At 39.3% G+C, this 20,099-nt stretch overlaps 1 protein-coding gene across 4 annotated transcripts in view; it reads right to left on the minus strand.

The window, feature by feature from the left end:
- The window catches only part of F5 (coagulation factor V), a 37,105-nt gene that overhangs the window by 7,467 nt on the left and 9,539 nt on the right, over positions 1-20,099 (minus strand). For all 4 annotated transcript variants that reach the window (XM_052794288.1, XM_052794291.1, XM_052794289.1 and 1 more), the window contains 15 exons: positions 19,270-19,482; positions 17,180-17,323; positions 16,240-16,461; positions 15,321-15,486; positions 13,411-13,588; positions 12,272-12,374; positions 11,677-11,888; positions 11,063-11,213; positions 10,442-10,654; positions 6,670-8,605; positions 5,484-5,649; positions 4,040-4,276; positions 3,335-3,545; positions 2,112-2,291; positions 359-475 (listed from right to left, as the gene is read on the minus strand). In XM_052794288.1, the coding sequence (XP_052650248.1) occupies positions 359-475; positions 2,112-2,291; positions 3,335-3,545; positions 4,040-4,276; positions 5,484-5,649; positions 6,670-8,605; positions 10,442-10,654; positions 11,063-11,213; positions 11,677-11,888; positions 12,272-12,374; positions 13,411-13,588; positions 15,321-15,486; positions 16,240-16,461; positions 17,180-17,323; positions 19,270-19,482 (4,449 nt within the window). The remainder of the gene's footprint in view (positions 1-358; positions 476-2,111; positions 2,292-3,334; positions 3,546-4,039; positions 4,277-5,483; positions 5,650-6,669; positions 8,606-10,441; positions 10,655-11,062; positions 11,214-11,676; positions 11,889-12,271; positions 12,375-13,410; positions 13,589-15,320; positions 15,487-16,239; positions 16,462-17,179; positions 17,324-19,269; positions 19,483-20,099) is intronic.

Below are 20,099 nucleotides of genomic sequence, written 5' to 3' on the forward strand. Positions count from 1 at the left end.
ATTCTTAGTAATACTGTAACATCACCCCTCTCTCCCCAGAGAAGGCCAAGTTAATCTCTGCAATTTCTCTCAGCAGATTGATCCACTGGTCACTGTGAGGAAACCTCAAATTCAAAGCTAGTATGCTAAAAGAATAAAAGTAGTATGCTAAATAATTCAAAGCTAGTATGCTAGAGGCTAAACATTTTTTCTCCTAGAATAAATTTACAGTAACCACTCCACCCTCTCCTTGAAAGCACAGAGAATCTGCTTTGGGTTTTTGCAGAACAATCTCCCAAATTTATTTTTAGTGATCCTGAAAGGGCGGAGATGACTTTACAGCTTGACACCCCCAGCCACAAAACACCTTAGTTAGTACCTTTCTCTATAACCAAATAGGATGCCTGCATTCCTGCTTGCTGATATTCCGCCACTTCAGTGTCTAAAAGCCACCAGCCAGGTCTCTGTGGTTTCATTTCAATTGTTCTAAATGAGCCTTGGAAAAAACCAAAGAGAAGCGTATCAGAAACATTAGCATTATAAGGTTGATGTTAGTGAGGCTGCATGTTAAACCAAAGATCATCCTATCAGAAAAATTAAATAACCTGCTACACATTACAGAGAGCAATACTACCACCATCTCAATTGTTTTTTTCTTAGCAAGTGTCAGCTGGACACCAAGATTGGAATTAAGTGACCAGATCAAAACCTAACCTTTGCTGCTGATGCAAAGTATAAAACCTTGGATGCCTGTTTGTAACAGCAGATATCTGCACATTAAGTACAGTGCTGAGCCATCTAATGAACAATGCTATTAAGTTTATTACATAATGTAGGGATGTTAATTCTGTGGTGCTGATGATAGCTCTTACTCCCACTGCCCCAGGGTGTTGTTCAAGTAATGTAAAGAATGGATGTAAAGAAGCCAAAAGTAGATGTAGGAGAATCAGATGTGTGGACCCTCCCCTCACTTTCTGCCTGCCCCAGGAGGGCCAAGGATTGAGCAGGAAGCAGATATGGTTTAGGCTGTTTGCTGCACTTTTTGCTGCACTTCATTGCTTTTCTTATATTCCTAGTTAGTGCAGACATGATAATTCTGGTTCCCATTTAAACAAAAACATACATAGATATCAGAGAAAAACATCACCTTAAAAAGCTTAAATAGTGATTAAACCACCTAATGTTCACTAAAACTCATACTATTCCAAGCCAATCCCATTATTTTGATCTCCAGGTTTCCTGCTTTTTTGTGTGTTGGTGGTGGTTTTTCTTTTTTTGAACACTTGTAGCTGGCAATACAGTCTTCATAAGTCCTGTTATTGCACACACACACTGCTGACAGTGATGGGCAAAGGAGTATATCCTGTGGCCTAATGAATGCTTTTAGCCTATTTCCTTTCTTCCTGGACATAAGAATTCTCCTAGGCTCACATTTGTTCTTTCTCTTCTGTATCACACTCATCTTGACATTATAAAAATAAACCCTCATTATATTCAGCCAGATAGCAATAGTCTTTCCCAGCAAACATCAGTGAGACTTCAGTGGTATTGAAGCCTGGGGACACACGAAGAGGATGGCTGCGCTATTGTACGTTTGTCACTTGACGAGGAATTGGTGGCTGACACTATCCTACTGACTTCCTTTTTCCAATACTGACCTTTATGCTGAGCACCTTCCAAAGCCAAGCCCAGCACTATGACCTACTTTGCAGATAGGAAGAGAGAGATGCAATAAAGGAGAGAAACCTGCTCATGCTCACATATCTGGTGAGTGGCAAGGAGTGTGCAAAACAGAAGGTAGTGCTGCAGACCGTACTGCTAGTCATTTTCCATATATACCCTTTCTCGTCTGAGGAAGACATTTGTTCAAGCACTTAAGTTTTGTCTGTAACTTTACTCATATTTCCAGTTTTAAAGGACAGCAACGTTATCTTTATTTCACCCCTCCCACAGTGTTAAGTGAGGTGCAAAGGGATGATTTTCCTTCTGACCATCATAGGCAAATGAACTGTTAGTGCTCTCAAACTCCTTCTTACTGTGCCCAAAGCCAACTTCTGTTCACCTTTACATTGGTATGATGGTGACAGACTGCAACAATCACTCCTTAGAACTTACTCTACTCTGATACTTACCTGGAAGGAGTGTATATGTACCAAGCTGATGGTTTGGCTCTCCTTGTTCTATGAAGGTCTGTCCATGAAAATGAACAACGTTAACGTCTTTTGGCCCACCCATATTCAGCAAATGCCATCGGACCAGTTCACCTTCATACATCCTCAAGGCTTGCAAATTGTAGGTAATCCCATTAATGGCTGAAAAAAATATACTGTTAGTAAGGAAAACCATTCACAAAACAGGTCTCTTAAAGTGCTAGAATGTAGTTATTAAAATCAGTAAAATATTTAATGAAGTAATGCATCTGGGAAAACCACCACTTTTTCCAATTCGATGTGCTACACACTTTATAGTCTATGTACATCAATTCAGGAAATCCAGGGACCTCACAAGAGGATTTAAGCACAGTTTGCTTGCAACACGTGGCAGCCAGGAGAACAAGAAGGTGTAAGAGATTAAATGTCTGATGGGAACACCAGGCCCAAAAGAAAGGACATCTACCCAAAACATGTTCTGCAGCTTACATTTCCACAGCCATACAGTCACAACTGACATCTTTGATTAATAACTGATTTTATAGACCACATTTTCAAAAGGCAGATTCCATTTCTCAACATGCCTTTTTAAAACATGATTACTTACAGCACACAAGCATCATATTTTCAAGGACAGAAACATAGTTTCATTACTGACCATTATTTCAAAGAGAAAAGGGTTACCTTTGAACAGTCAGCCAGTTACTTAACTCTACATAACTAAAATCTCTGTATCCACAGAGAGGTATATGAAGGGCTGTCCTACAGCTGCTTTGAATTTCTCAGTAGAACTAGTCAATTTGTCAAATAATTATGGTATTTCTACATTTCTTGCAAAAAGTTTTCAAGGTATTAGCTTTTTACTGAAAAGAAGGTTTTTTGGTTTTCTTTCTTTTTAAATATGGGGGTTAGATGTATGTGAGTGTGAGAAAGAAGTTTTCTGTTGAAAGTTTCAGTCTAATATTCTGTTGAAAGTTTCAGTCTAATATGTCCTTTCTTCATTTTAATAAAAAATTTCCAGCCAATGCTAATCTTTACATATAAAACTATAACTATTATGAGTACAATGGCGAACAAAAAAAACGTTCGCATAATCAACGTGTGGGATTTACGCATATTCAAAGGCACTGTGAGCTGAGATACCTCCCCCAACACCTTTTCCTCCACCCCAATAAACTGAATACTTGGCAAAATGAAATAAGTACCATAGAATTTGTTGCACTGCTGCATTTCTTGGGTCTTCTCAGTACAAGGCCTTCTAGAACGTTTGTCAAAGTACCAGCTTTTTTCTTCATCAAAGACCATAAAAAGCAAGAAAAAGTCACGGGTTGATGTTCTGCTATTGTTTGACTTTCTGAAGGTTCCTTTTTGACAGATCAGTATTGGCCCAATCAAACCAGAGTGAATATCTTTCTCCTAGAAGGTAATAAACTCATATTAGATGTAAGAGTGTATTTCCCAAAAGATGTCAAAAAAACATAGCATTCTGTGGAAATGCATCAGGCCCTAAAAATTTAAAGCAGAGGTCAGAATTGCTGTTGCCTTGTATCTTTACTTTCCCTTGCTCAGTCTACCAGAGTGTTCTCCAATTTGAATTCTTCAACAGCTAATATCCTCTTTTAACTGAGTATAAGAGATCAAATGTCAGATGGGAACATCGGGCCCAAAAGAAAGGACAGCTATCCAAAACATGTTTGGAAGCTTACATTTCTACAGCCATACAAAAACATCATTTGGAGATATTCAAAACCCGACTGGACATAGTCTTGGACAACCTACTCTACCTGACCCTGCTTGAGTTGTGGGGGAGTGGACTAGATGATCTCTAGTGATCCCCTTCCAACATAAATGTTTCTGTGATTTTGTGATCAATCCCAGCAACACTACCACTTCTATTTTGATTTCCTTACCAGATTTAAATCGGAGTAGTAGATCCAGGACCGACAAGCTGCTCCTGACTGCACAGGTCCCGATCGCCTGTTTGCATACCATACATATATATAGCTGTTATTTGGCTGAACTTCATCATCTTCCTTAAACCAAGCAGTAGATTCATCATCATAAATGCTTCCCTCAGAGGACTTTTCATAGAAGAGTCCATGAGCATGGAGGGAATATGGTCTGGATGCCAAATTCTTAAAATGAACCTCAAAAAAAAAAAAAAAAAAAAAAAGAAGAAATAGATTGTTTGGCAAATTCAGGCCTAAACTGAAGTCTCACACAATACATTCCCATGACCTCAAACCAGGGTCAAGATTTGTATAATAATTACATGCTATGGTGTGCATAGCAAAGCTGGCAGGCAGGATAGCTTTTGACATCTCCATGCAGATAAGTAAAAAGTAGAAAGCATGAGTCTAACTCCCTGTCTTCCACTGAGTCTAGGTTCCTAGGACTTTTACTGCTGCCCTTCACACCCAGATATGCTTAGTTACAGCAAGCAGGGAGACAGGGAGTTTCTACCTCTTATGCTTTGCTGCACAGTTGCACTAAAGAAGGGCACAAAACAGTAATACTAAACCTCTGTATGTATCACTCTCACTGAAAGCAGGGCTTCTCACTTGTCCCAGAGAAGCATGAGGATAAGGAGATTACATATTTACCTCTCCTTAGAGAATGACGCTCCCAAGCTAAAATAGCCTTTCTTCTCTTACTCATGTTTTTAAATGTAGCTTAATGTGTTCCTGTTGCACACTACTCCTACTGAAATAAGCAGAAAGCAGTAAGATCTACCCTCCGCATCTAAGTCCACCCCTGTGTGTTGGAAGACTGGATGAAGAAGCATGAGAGAAGGGAAACTCTACAGCAACGTGCTTCCTAATGCAAATATACTACTGTATCACCAGGGATTCAGTTCCTCTCCATCCTTGTTGTTTGTATTATAACTAACCCACCCATTTACAGGAAAAGTTTTCAGAGGAAAATACACTTTTTGGACAAATATATATATTCATCTTGAATACAAATTTACTAATTTCTTTTCTTTTAAAAAAAATTAAGAAGCTGCCTTTACATATAAAAAGTAATATTTTCAGTGCAATCTGGGTTTAAAAAACTTAATATTTTTAATGTTAAAATTAAATCTCATTTTACATTAGACTGATAAGCCAGTATTTAATGCTGGGAAACATAAGAAAAACAGAAGTGAATTTACTGTGGATAGGAGAGAAAAAGGATGTGTTTCAAAGAAACACATCACTCTGCTTGTATGTCCACACTGCAGTTTCTAGCTTTGAAAACTGTTTCCCCATCATGATCTTTTAAAAGTTTGTGGTATTTTTAGACCCATTCTACATCACACTAAGATTGCCACAAGAATCTTATCCTGCACACATATTCAAAACATTGACCTACTAGGATAACATCGTCCACTTCAGCCCGGATAACTGGCCCCAGGATGCCAAGGTGTTCTTCATATTCATCTTCATCCTGAAGAGTTGTAAAGGTACTGTCTGTATAGCTTTGGAAAATCACCTTATATGTGCTGCCATCTTTACAGGTTTTGTCATTCATCATTGTACTGAAAGGAAACACCCAATTAAAAATGTACACAGTGAATCAGAAATAATAGCTTTGATGAAATCTGAGAACTCATACAGCAGGAACATTTTAGAATATAAACACAGAAATACGTGTCAGATGATTCTGAAAATCATGACTTGCAATGTTTAAGCAATTCTAGTTCTAGAGTTGTATAAGAGATCCTTCAAAGATTTGGTCAGGTATCACTGAAAAACTCCAACTAGTCTCTGAAAACCTACCTGAGCTCTGTTTTCCTTTTCTACCATTAGCCTTAATAATCTGAATTGGAGCTTAGCTCAGAGTGTAGTGAGCCTACCACCTACGCCCTACTGTCTCACAGATGTACCTTCTCTGGAAAGCTAACAGAAAAACATTTTACATTTGACTATATCTGCATTTTGCAACACAGAGCTGGTAAGAAAAAAAAAAACTTTTAGGCATTCAAACCATTCTTCAGATCTTAAACAGAAGCACCAAAATGCTATTATTCTGATAAAACATAGTATCATTCCCTATAAACTTTGCCTCATTTCCAATTCTGCAAAAAATAGAAACTTAACCAAAGTCATCTAGTAGGAGGAAACACTGGTTTTCAGCTCTTCAACACACTGAGACAGTATGTGCCATGGGGTCTGTTAATTTCACTGGAACTACGCACCTCACACCAGCTGAGGATGAACCTCACTGGGGAGATCTATACAGAGCTCTGAGCATAAGGATTTCTTTATTTTGCAAGTGCGGAAAGAAACTGCCTGTGGTTTCTGCCATTTTTGCAAGTACCATGTATACAGACCGAGATAAGGCAGGAGTAAGCCTGGAGAATACTTTCTAGGGGGGCCCCAGCCTCCCATGGAAAATTCCTAGCCTCCCATGGAAAATTCTTAGGGTTATACAACTGAAATGTTGGAAATCACATTGCACATTCCAGATGCTCTTAAATTTATCAGCACGTGAATCAACATTCTGCTAATATGTATCAGGATGGTGTGCAAAATGAAAGCAAATGATTTAGCCAAACCTTTTTTTATATCCTGCATAGTTCCAGCAGACCTCTTTAGCTGCAATATAGTATCTCCTCTCATTCCCTTTGCTACGCAGGTAATGTTCAGCAATGTTGTCTGGGTTGCGTTGTTCGTTGATATTCACTTTGGGGTCTGTCATGTATGGGTCATCAAAGGTCACATAATGGTATTCATATTCACCACCTGATGTTTCCTCACCGTAAGATCCTTCCACAACATATTCGTAGTCTCCATTTTCTTGGGGAAGTCCAATCGTGATTGATGGCTTAAGCTGCCGTGGGGTGAGCGTGTAATTTAGCGACTCTCCATGCCTGGCTGTACTCAGATCAACTGTATGGTTGGCCTCAGTGGGTGCCCCTGTGGTGTTAGTGCAGCATGGCAGTGTCGTGTGGTTGGTCTCACCTGGAAACAATGTACGGCCAAACCCTGCCATAGAACTGGTGATTTTTTGGGGCTTTTTACTCCTTGGGCTTAGCAAGTGAGTCATTTTTGGATATTCCTTTTTCTTCCTTCGGATCTTGATGAAGGTACCAGATGTACTCAAAGTATCATTCTTGTTCCTCCCCCTTCCTCTCAGAGTTGGGTGCGTGTGGCTCCCTTTCTGGTTTTCTCCCATTAGATGTGAGAACCCTTGATACTTCTTCATAGGCTTCTTATTTATGAATGCTGTACCATTTCTGCTACGATGATTTAACTTACTACTAACAGATTTATCTAAATTTGCCTCTAATCCCAGAGTCCCCTTTGCAGACACCAAATTCCATTCCTCATTTGTCATTTTCGATGAATATTTCCCAGCCCTGGGCAATGATGCTTCTAGTAAGTTCTTCACTAGCGCAGGGCTGGAATTAGGGCTTATATCGCCTAATGTATGATCTGAAGAAAAAGCACCTGCTTGTTTATCTTTGGATAGCTTGGGTTCAGAGAGGCTGGATGCATTACACCCATCTTCTACAATGAGGTCCAAAGCAAGTGTCAAGTTAACTGCGTGCATGGCATTTTCCATCTTGGTTTCCTCCTCTTCCAGTTCATCATCATCATTTGGAAGCTGGCCAGTTCCCACCATGTCTATATCGGTTGTGTTCTCTGCATGATGCACAGAATGAGGTGCACTTGTCTTGCTAGAAAATGAGACATTTTTATTTCGTACATGATTTAGAAGGGCATTCATCTTTTGGATGGAGTAAAACTTAATGGCCAGTGAGTTTCGCCTTTTCCTTCTACTGTTAATGTTATAATTTCCTCTTCCTGTGCTTTCCTCCTGATGCTTTCCTGAAAAAAATTTACTGTCCTTTCCACCAGTTGGAAGCTCTTCTGCAATATTCATTTGGCCTTCCCCACTGCTCAGCAAGTGTGCACCTGCAGACATGTTACCATGATCTATTTCATAATTGCTTTGGCTTCTATTCTCAAAGAAGAAGTCAGCCTTTCCATCACTTATGCTAGCTAAAAATAAGTCCTCTTCTGCTGTGACTGATGTGTGATTTGACTGGAATGTTTCAGCCTCAACTGCGGGAAGAGGAGTGATACGAGTTTCTAAGAACTTAGAGGTGTTTGTGGATTCAGTACTATTTATAGCTGTCAGACCTGAGCCAGCTGCCACTTCAGAACTCATGGCATCAGTGCCTTCATATTGTTCCCAGGCCAGTGCTGTAAGGTTTTGTTTTTCTTCATCGCCTGTTGCATTCCTTGAGCTTCGGATGGAGTAAAAAGAAGCCAGGTAATCCTGATAATCCGAATCCTCCTTATCTCCTTCTTCTTCTTGCACATCTTCAACTGAGGTGGAAACAGCCTTTTTATCAGTCTTGGTGTAACTGAAATCCACAACATCAAATGTGTAATCTTCCTCATAGTCACATCTGGCATCTCTGAATCTCAGCCTCATGCCGTAACTCATCTCTGGGGTACCCCAGGATGCTAAAAGCCAAGTACCTGCAATTGACATAAAAGTGTTTTTCTAATATGCAGTAGTTACAAGAGTGGACATTGCCTACCATGTAAGTGGTCAGGGCAAGTTGCTGGGTTTGTTTCTACAGCACTTGCTACAGCAGAGTGCTAATCCTCATCTGGGATTTCCATGAGCTCTCATTGCAATGAAAAATAATTAAAAAATGTAAACAAATAATAGCACATATAAATAAATACATCTAAGAGCTGGAGCTCTTCTCCACAGATTAAGCTGCACCTAGGACCTGAGTCCAAACATAACCCATGAAAGAAATAGATATGAAAAAGAAAGAAAGAAAGAAACAATATAAAGGAACCTACGTTTACGTCTGGATCTAAGATTGGGATCTTTTGAGATAAAGTTTTAATTTTGTCCTGTCCTTCGTGGTGTATGCATTGCCACACAGATGGAGCATTCTTAACAGAACGAACACGTTCTGAGGCAACTTTGACAAACATCTGACAAACATAGTATTTTAAAAGCTTTTGAATGCATAAAGGATGATCTTTAAAAGAATAAAGTAATTTGAATTTCCAATCTGGACACAAAACATTAAGCTGCCAATCTAAGGCATCTTAGATTAACTTAAAGGTTTTAATAATTCCTCCAAAACCTAGTCAGAAGATAAGCTCTCCATTTGAAACTAGGATCTGCAGAGAACAAAATACAATCTGCTTCCCTACACAGCATCAAATCAAGTTCATTGCTTGTCACAGCTTGCTTTTGGAACTAGCAGAAATTACAAAATAGACAGAATTAACAGAGCTTGAGAAAACCAGCCCTTTTTATTAAAAAGGTCCCGTACAATTTTTCTGTATTTATCAGAGTTTGAAGTGACCTGCATAGCTTTCCTTATTTCTAACAGCAGCAAATTTACAAAAGAAAACATGCCCTAGACGGGAAGAACAGATCCCATACCAAAAATCAAGCAAAAGTACAACTTCATTACTGGGGAGGTTTCCATAAAGTCTGATGGAGTTTAATGATTCCCTAGTCTTGAACAATAAAAAACACTTAACGTACAATACGTTTTTAACTTACAAGGTCTTGATGCTGTGCGATCACCGAAAACAAGCTTTGAGGACATGAAGAATTTGTTATTTAAATAGATAAAAATACAAAAATAATGGTATTTTAAATAGCGTAAGGATACCTAAACCTTGTGGGATTTTAGGATGATCACTAAACACTCACAGCCTTCAATGAGGAATAATCTCTGTCCTTTTGCAGGTAATTCTGTAAGTGTGGACTACATGGGTTCTAGCATCACCTTTTCAAGATATGGTATTAATCCTAGTTAGACACTAAGATGTATACCGATGGACTAGTGATCTGATTCAGTCAGGCAGACTTTACTGCTGCTAAATGACCAAAAGCCTAAGGTGAGGTGTAGCCACTTTGTCCAATAACGACTAGCATAATTTGACAGTCTTGGCCCATATTAGCTAACTCAGGATGGACAAGTATGTGGCAGAGTTGGGAATCATACAGAGGAGTTGATACTGGATTGTTTCCAAGGCCAATCTTGGAATTGCCTTAAAATGATCATTGCTAACCACAATAATAATTGTGAAGTGAAAAAAAACACCCAACAAAAAAACCTCAAAAAGAGCCTCAGTATAGCATATAATTATGCTACATGCTAATTCTGTGTAGCCAACAAAACTCCATACACATCAGTTGCACTGGGGAATGACTGAACGTTTTCTAGCACTCTGTTTATCTGAAAAGCTTTGTTTCCTACTTAGGTAAGTCCTTATAGACTGGAGATTAAAAAATGTCTTAGAAGAGCTGTCAAATACTATAATTTTACCACTTACCAACATTGTCCATTTCCACTGTGACTGATTCTCCACTCATTGGGAAAAGGTTCAACACATCTTCGTATTTGCCTTGATACAGAAAAGAGTGCCCAGAAAGGCGAACAGAGACAATCTCATCATGAGTGCCAACACTGGAGAAGTGCCACTGAACCACATTATCTTGGCAAAATCCAAGTATTTCACTGCTGTCAGACACATAGCCGTTTATTGCTAAAAGGAAAGCAAAATAAAGTGGTCTCAATATTTTCAGAGTAAGACTTTTAAAACCTCCTCTTCTTTGATGTCAGTCCACTGAACTGGACTCACATTTGCACCTGGAAAGAGACTGGCACAGGGCTGAAACCACAAGAGCCCTGATGGAGATTTCAGCTCTGGAAATAGTATCCCTAAGGCAGCGGGGTGCTGCGTCAAAGTTAAATAACCCTTGCCTTTGCTTCAGGGTCCAGAGCCAGCCTGGGCCCTAAAATATCACGTATTTCTGTACCGTGCTACTTGGCATGGTTAGAAGTTCACTGCCCCTACAGAATTCCCTGGTTGCACTATATCTGAGAACAAGCAATCACTGAATGCTCAAGTATGCATAAGCTTTCACAACATTCAGCTTCGTATCCCACTCACTGTGCATTATGTTTGAGTTATAGAACTTGGGATCATCTCTTTTAACACTGGCAGGGTTGCTGCAGTAGTCCTTGATGTTATCCTCTATGTACCAGCTCTTATTTTCATCGAACACAGCAAACATTGCCTGCTGCTCCCCATCTGCCTTTTTCTGAAAGACAATCAACACAGCAGTTACATTTTTTGAACAGAGACATGTATTAAGGACTCAATCCTACTATCTTTCTTTCTTACTACGTAAGCAATATAAGCTTCACCAGAGTTGTGGTAAGGGTGATCCAAGGGCTAAGAAAAAGGGAGTAGGGGGTCAAGACTTCAAGGTGACAATCCTACTACTGCAACCAGCCTGTGGTGGAGCACTGAGCAAGCCACTAGCACTGCTGATAAGCAGATGGTATATGACTGGGCTCTCTGTAAAAGGACAAGCCTCCTGGTTTGACCTGAGCACAAGCTTTTGACATTTTTTTCTCCCGAGCGATGCTCAAGTCTTTGCCAAGCAAAATTTCAACAGACGGCAAAGAGGACCACTCTCCCAGAGCAAAACCAAATTCACTGTAGATCAAATAATATTGTTTGAACAAAATCTATCTCTAAAAGGTTGCTAAACATGTTACCTGCACACCCTTCTGTGTCAATGCTTCACTTTTACAGATCAGAAGTGGGCCAATCAGTCCAGAGGCTATATCTCTCTCAATATCTACAGCACTATGATATAGCCTTGTAATACATTGTGCATCCTGTGCAGTGGGTTGGTCCATTTTAGCAATTTTCCATTCGTAAGTGTATGTCTTCCCTGGTTCAATTCCTCTACTCTGGGTGCCATTGCCTAAGGAAAAATAAAGGAGAACAGCAATGATACGAACTTAGAGCCAGATCTTTATATAACATCAGGCTGCACCTTTTAATGAAACTAGTGCAGTTATGCCATTTCAAGCTACCTCTGAGATAACTGAAGTTCAACATGGACTTTTGTGTCTCTAAAATCACAAACAAGAACAGAAAACTAAGACACCTAAAAAGAGTATTTGTCTATGCTTTGCAGATAATACCTTGGTTTCTCTGTAAGGCAACACAACAGGTCAGCAGAGGCAGAGCACAGACTTGAGGTGTCCCAGTCATGCACATTCCCAGCCGCAGCATCTCCTTCAAAGCAATGAAACCCTCCACAACAGTTAGTGGTACACAAAATGTAATTCACAAATTTCTTACTTGTGGGATCCAGAGGATAATCAACTCCTTCTGCATTCTTTGAAAGCGTCACTCCATGGAAGTAAATGCTGTAGGGTCGACTGGCCTTATTTTTGAATACAATCTATATGGATAGGCAAATGAAAAAAAATTAATTTAGTATTCAGGAAATCCTTGTCTGAATACATAGCAAAGTTTCAACTACAGTAGAATTTGTCTGATTTCAGCCCAGGAAGTGCTGGAAAGGCAAAGGGATGTCTTAAATATTGTCTGATAATACAAACCCACAGTCTAAATGCTGCTGGTGCCCTGTTGCTGGGCTTTGTAGAGCCCATTGAGTGAAGTTCAGCTTCTTATACCTGGTCTCTGGAAAATCTAAAAAGAACACTTGTTCCTCCAGCTACCAGGCACACACTACCTCAGGGAATACGAAGTTACTGACTAAAGTTCTTAAGATCCCTCAATAAAGGAGAAAAAAAATTTAAACAGATTTAAAAATCTTGTCCCAGATTCCAAAGACCCAAATGGGATATGGGAGGAAAAGGCAAAATGTCCTGCCTATTCTTGATGAAACCAGAAAAAAAGAAGAAACATGCTAAACTCAGAGTCACAGAGTCATGGTGGCAATTAAAGGTCATGAAACTTTGTGATGCATCATCAAGTGACAACAGAAAGACAAGTGGATGTGACAGCAGCACAAGCTTGTAATGCAGATGCTTTGTAGTTTCATTTCATAACTCCATGAAAGAACATTTAACTATGAAAACTGAGTACCATTTTCTAAAACAGCCAGAAAAGATAACATAAGGAATGAGGGGCTCATGAAGTTTGGCCTCACATCCAAATCCCCCCAGAAGTCCAGCTGAGTCTAGCTTTTTTCCATTTTGGACCAGTGTCAACATATAAATATATTTTACAAAGAGTGCGAATGAAGCATCTTTATGTTGTAAAATAAAGCACAATCATGGAAACTATAGAGGGAATGCTGAAAAATTTAAGGTAAACACTGTCACTTGTGATCATACCTTTTAATAGGGCCAATTTATAACATTAGCTATATTTTTTGACAAAAAAACCCAAATCAAACTAGTTCTTTTGTATCTCTGCCCAACAGAAAATTATGCTACAGTATAAATAATCTCTGAATTTATGTTACTTACTTTGACTTTGTCATTGAGTTGAGCTCTGATAACAGGGCCCAAGATTCCAGTTTCCTTGGGACGAGGATTTTCCAGACGTTTAGTGAAGCTGGCATCAGTATATTGCCTAAAAATAGCCTTTTTATACTTTTTACCTATGAGGTTTGAGAAGTTGTCCAAGTGCTGCGCTTTATAGTGTCTTAAAAATAAAGGAAAAGACAAACGATCAACAAAACTTGAATAGTGACATCTATTAGAATACAGAATTAGTACTCATGCAACTGGTAGAAACCTCACTGCTTGAAAAAAAATCCAAGCCCTAAACTAACCTAATGCTCTTCACCCCAAATTCTAACCTATATTAGGTAAGAAGAAGCTTGGAACGTTTTTCGTGTTTTAGTATCAGAGGTTATATTTAATTTAATAGGGTATACATGCAAGAAAGAAACAAACTGAAGCAGCAGCTACATTTTCAAGGTAAGATAGCAGAAATCACTGTTCTCCTTTTACAAAGGCGTAGCTGAGCATAGAAAAAATAAACAATTTGCTTACAGTAGCAAAGACTCTAGGAGAGACAGGAACATATAATCTTAATTCCAGTCAGCACCATACAATAAGTACTGTTACTCTCAAGTTTAAAAACATTAGAATTGTTAATGCTGAGAGCAAAACTAGGATAAATACTGGGAAGTAACACAGAGTAACATGTTTGTCCTGGTCACTTGTGCTTCAAAAAAGGTTACTGAACAGGGATAAACTAATTTTGAACAAAGGAGGAAGAAATCAGAGCACTGAGGTGGTTAAAGTAATGACATGTAACTAGCAGGGAAAGATATAAAAGTTTGCTCCATGGAGTCCAAGAGCAAATAAGAAGGGAAGCAAATCATACCAAAGTAGGAGGAATACTTGAAGAGTTATGTGAACGCTATATTCTAAGGAGGTATATAAAACTATAACCCCATACAGGGTAAGGGATTTGTCTTGTTCTGCTTAAATACTTAAAGGTTCTTATGAACATCAGCTTGTAAAGTCACCAGTACTCTAGCAGTGGGGAATGGACAGTTTGCAAATTTAACCTCACAGTGCACTGGCAGCATTGTGTACTATGACCTCATGTAAGTTACAGAATTCCTTGTATTTACCTTAGGTTGAACAAAATAGTCCAATATGCTTACTTATTATGACTTCTACTACATCTACACTGGTGCTATAGAGAGACCTCTCTCCCATTCCCTAAACATGTTATCGTACTGAACTTTTAAAAACTTCTGTTCTCCAGAAATATTCCCTCCCTCCATCCCAATCCTTAAGGATTGTTTATTTCAGCAGAATTCATATTGAAAAGTAATTTAGAAAATAGGCTTGTATGCTGCTTAGGGTATTTCCTAAGTCATCTTCATATTTCGGGCTCCCTGTTAGAGGCAAAAGAAGGTGTCCACTTTTGGGCTCCTCAGCAAAGAAAGTCATTGACACACAGTGGAGGGCCACCACAGTGATTAGGGACCTAGAGCACATGACATAGAAGCAAAATCTCAGTTTATTCAGTCGTGCGAAGACACAGCTAAGGGAACATCTTATTTTTATCTTCAACTGTCAAATGGGAGATTATAAAGAAAACAGAACCAGACTCTTCTCAGAGTAGCATAGCAAAGAGATGAGACACAACAGACACAAGGTGCAACATGAGAAAGTCTGATTAAATATAAGGAAAACCTTTTTCACTGTGAGATTGCAAAGGTACCCAGAGAAACTGAGGAGTCTCCGTCCTTGGAGAAAATGAAAACTCAACTGGATAAGGCCCTGTGCAACTGGATCTAATTTTGCCATTGGATCCAACTTTGCTGGTGGATCCCCAGAGGTCCTCTCCAACCTGAATTATTCTCTGATTTCATATTAACATTCCATATTATGTTGACAAAGTATTATTTTACTTATCAAGGCTGTCTGGAATAGTCGGGGCATAATCCCAAGTAACTTCTTCTGCAGCAATGAAATATTCCCAGCTTTTGACCATAAGACGTTCTTTATAGGAGAGACGACTCTTCTTTACCTCTTTGTCCCCACAGTCTCTTACAGTGAGGTAACCGTGCATTCCAGCTGATTGGGAAGAAACAGTACCATAGTGATTTTCCATTTTATGAACTCTACCACTTCAACTGCATTTTTTATTTCTTTAGCTAAGGCTGTCAGCAAGTTTTTGTTCATCTGATTGCCATCTTTTCAGGCTTGAAAAGGCTGCATCCTTGTAGACTGTATATATAGGCTGGGAGCCTTCGAAGGAGACCATATTAATCAAATGGAATACAGAAGCTCTCTCAACTAGCCCTCTTTGAAAATACCAGCTGAACAGATAGACAGCTATTTTTTTTCCCCCTTTTTCTTTTTTCAAAACATGTCTTCCAGGTCTTGTAAGAGAGGGATTTAGCTCATTCTTTAAAACAGAATTCTGATCACTGCTGAGAGAGAGATACCCACTTTCAAATGATGAACAGCAAATATTTGCATCAGATTGAGTGACCCTTAGCTGAAAGTGCTCAGTTTCTCAAGGAACACGTGGTTCCTTACTCATTTTATCACGGTGCTTATCTGAACAGCTCACAGAAGCTTAGACACTGGAGTTCACTGTAGCTCTGTGATCTGCACACAGCAGTAAAGCTGCAGATAAGAATGCCTTTTAGTTCATCGTGCACTTTTCATTCCAACAGAATGCCCTGTTCTCCAGTGGTTTCTTAGTGAAATGACAACCATCTGAAACACAGTGACTGTACCATTGCAAAACAGTAGAAGCCATTTGGGATGTAAAGGAGAGAAGGACAACTCTACAGTTGCCTAAAATAGATGTTTCCTTGCCTTGCAGGTGCTTTTGGACAAGAGAAGATATCAGCCACCTTCCTTCCTCACTCACTGTCATGTTTACTGTGGTTGATGCTCCTCCCACTAAGTTAACAGTAGAAACTCTGCGATGTCTTTGCTCCATGGACTGGCCATTGATATGAATGGAGAAAATTTCTGGCTTGGAACTCATTCCTATCAAATGCCAGCTAATGTTGTCATATGCACAAGCCTCTAAATCTGAAAGAGAAATGGAGGTAGGGTTCAGAATACAGGCAAATCATGCAAGTTCCCTATGCACACTAGGTCTGAAGTGAATCTTTGCTCAAAACGTTAACAAAATCTCTGACTCCTGCGATCAGTGTCTGCAACAAGAGGAAGTTTCAGAAGCTTGTAAATGGAACAGATACCAAAGTCCTGTATGTCAGTGGAAGATAGGTGTTTAAAACTTACATGCAAGTGACAGCCTGACTTATAGTGAGCTGGGTAAGAAGGATGAAAAACAGTAGCCTCTTTTAGAAAGCTGATCTGTCCTTGTTTGGAGGAGATAAAAAAAATAAAAATAAATTAATGGTAACTGACTTTCCACTTCCAGGAGGTTCTTCACCTAGTGTGTTCTACATGCTGTAAAACCAGCAGTTCACTTAACCACATCACTGTCTCCCCCCCATCAGCTGAATAAAAAAAATCAGGTATTTCTTATTTTTTTTAAAGTTAGTAATCCGCTCTTCTAGCAGAACTCTTCTTAGAAGTAATCTTGTTGTTCGTATCAGCAATATGGCATAACTTCCTTCCAGCAGCACAGTTTCTCTTCTAGAATTTAGATGCTCACAGACATGTTCTAAAAAAGGCTGTATCCCATTCTTCCACATTCCTGTTCTCTTGCATAAAAAGCAAACAAAGGCAATATTCAGTCTTCATCAATGTTAATTTCATTTCACATAAGCCTGAACAGTACCTGGTAATGTTCCATCAGTATAGCCATTAATTGTGTACTTGAGTGATGCTGATCTTTGCCAACTCTTGTTTTCATCAAACACACCAAACATCAGTACATACTCCTTGTCGAAAAGTTTCTGTGACCCATCCTCATTTAGGCTTCCTATGAAGAAGGAAACAACAGGTCTTAATTTGAGGCAGAAGTAAAGCAGTTTTCACATCAATGTAGCGGCATTAATGTGTATTTAATGAGCTTTGTCTTTTCTCTAGCTAGAAACATATGCTCAAATTGTCTTGAAGGTAGTGGTCAAACCAATCCATCTCAACCTCATATCCAACTCAAGTCCACAATATATGCATGAATTTGAGAAGCCTGAGAAGGAAAGCAAGCAAGCAATTCCAAAGCACTTGTCCATATTAACTCCACCATTATGCCATAAAATGCACACATACACATGAACACAGAGAAAGAAAACCCAAGAAAATTAGAAAAATAACAAGTCCTAGATAATACTAAAAGCACTAATTCTCAAAAATCTTCTGGAGGAACATAATTAATACTAACGCCACTCCCTTGAGGTGATATGAGTAGGTGTGTTCTGCAATTAAATGGATATCTATCAGTGAGAAGAGTGCCCTTGTACAACCCACACTGAACCAGTTTTACGTTTACTTTCAGGAAGGCTTCAAGGTCCAAGTCCAAGCAGTCTGCAGTCTATACAAAACATTTGATTCAAACTGCAGGGAAAAGAGGATCAAGCTAAATAACTCACAGAGCTTTCACTAAAAGAAGGGTATGTAACTAGGAAAAATTTAGGATTTAAGGGACCAGAAAGTAGTTTAAGTAGCTTACATGGTGGTACGCTGTTTCAAACTTCCCTCAAATCAGTCGCGTGTACCTAGCAGTTATTTACAGGTCCTACAAGACATCAGTTCATATTAGTGGAGATGGAATTCAATGACTCAAACTGCTAGAATCTCAAGTCCCTGATCACATGCAAATCAATTTTTAAAGACTTATAATCTGTTCAAATTTGGCCATATTTTCAAATGACTAGCAAAAGACATACTGCTCTGCAATTTCAAACCCGTTACAGAAGAGAGAGTGCTACAGCCTCTTGACCAGACAGCCTTTAAAAGGCATGGGTAAAAAAAAATATTTCTTGCCTTATTCTCTGGAATGGCTGAACCATTTTGAATGAAGCTTTAAAAAATATTTATTCTAAGACAGGAAATTTGAGGTCATATATATAGCAGTTAAGCAACGGAAAACACAACCAGTACAGGCAAATGTATCTATTAATAGCACACTCTGTCCACCCTATAATTACAGGATGGATCTGTGTCCTGGTTTCAGCTGGGATAGAGTTAATTTTCTTCCTAGTAGCTGGTATAGTGCTGTTTTTGCGTTAGGTATGAGAAGAATGTTGATAACACTGATGTCTTCAGTTGTTGCTAAGTAATGTTTAGTCTAAAGTCAAGGATTTTTCAGCTTCTGATGCCGAGCCAACAAGAAGGATGGAGGGGCACAAGAAGTTGGGAGGGGATACAGCCAGGGCAGCTGACCCAAAGTGGCCAACGGGGTATTCCATACCATTTGACATCACATCTAGTACATAAACTAGGGGGAGTGGGGCTGGGGGGATTGTTGCTCAGGGACTAACTGGGCGTCGATCGGCAGGTGGTGAGCAATTGCATTGTGCATCACTTGTATATTCCAATCCTTTTATTATTAATATTGTCTTTTTATTAGTTATCATTATCATGATTAGTTTCTTCTTTTCTGTTCTATTAAACCTTTCTTATCTCAACGCACGAGTTTTACTTCTCTTCCTGATTCTCTCCCCCATCCCACTGGGTGGGGTGGGAAGTGAGTGAGTGGCTGCGTGGTGCTTAGTCGCTGGCTGGGGTTAAGCCATGACAATCTGCATGAAAGGTGGCATTTAAAAAATTTAACATCTAAAAGAAAGATGTTGAAAACCATTTACTTACACTGCATGTAAAGATGTGAAAAGGAGAATAATATATCTTCCCTCATTATCATAAAACCTTAACTTTATTACAAAATGAAACTATATTACCTTACAGTAGTCTTAAAGCATTCATTACCTTTCTTACAGATAAGCAGTGCTCCAATCAGACCAGAATTAAAATCCATTGCCATGTTCTCATGAGAATAATATGCGTAAGTAAGACAAGGAAGGTCAGCTTCTCTTGGACCAACTTCTTCTGTTATATCCCACACATATGTGTAGACCTGGCTTGGAAGTACAGCATCATCTCGTTTTTCTGCAGATGATGTTCTGTCATCATACAGGGAGCCTGCCAAGAAAAGAGTCAGTAGGGTGGCATAAAGACAAAGAGCAATTAAAGCATCTGGAATGTCCTCCTGCTCATGATTCCACTCACATTGTGGAGAGTAGCATAGGGGAGAGTAGCTATTCCACAATCCTGTTTCTTATAGATTATAAAGATTTCCTAGCACTGTCATCACTGCCAAAAGGTGGGGCTCTTCATCAGTCTGACTAGGGTTAGGATGGCATGAACCTTCAGCCTCTGGTCACTACACTCTGTGGAGGAATATCACCCACTTTGCCAAACTTTCTAATTGTCTCTCATAAAGCCATTGCGCAAGCTAGCATTGCCTCGCTGCCTTAGACCTTTTGTGCACTGCATATCCAGATGGCAGTAATGGCTCATATCTATGCCTACCATATCCAACAAATCTGCAATATGATGAAGAGGAGCCAGAGAATCAAAATCCTAGATGCAAAAGGCACATTAATAAGATAGTCAAACTGAACTGCCTATCACTTCCAGTAACACGTTTTGTTCAACTCCATGAGATGGGGTTGCGAAACTCTTTTTGTATTGACACAACAAACAAAGCCTTGAATAAATTTGTAAACTGTAGGTCAGAGCTCTGGCTCAGCACCCAG

Source organism: Harpia harpyja, chromosome 8 (assembly GCF_026419915.1).
Source record: "Harpia harpyja isolate bHarHar1 chromosome 8, bHarHar1 primary haplotype, whole genome shotgun sequence".
In the NCBI taxonomy this organism is placed as follows: Eukaryota; Metazoa; Chordata; class Aves; order Accipitriformes; family Accipitridae; genus Harpia; species Harpia harpyja.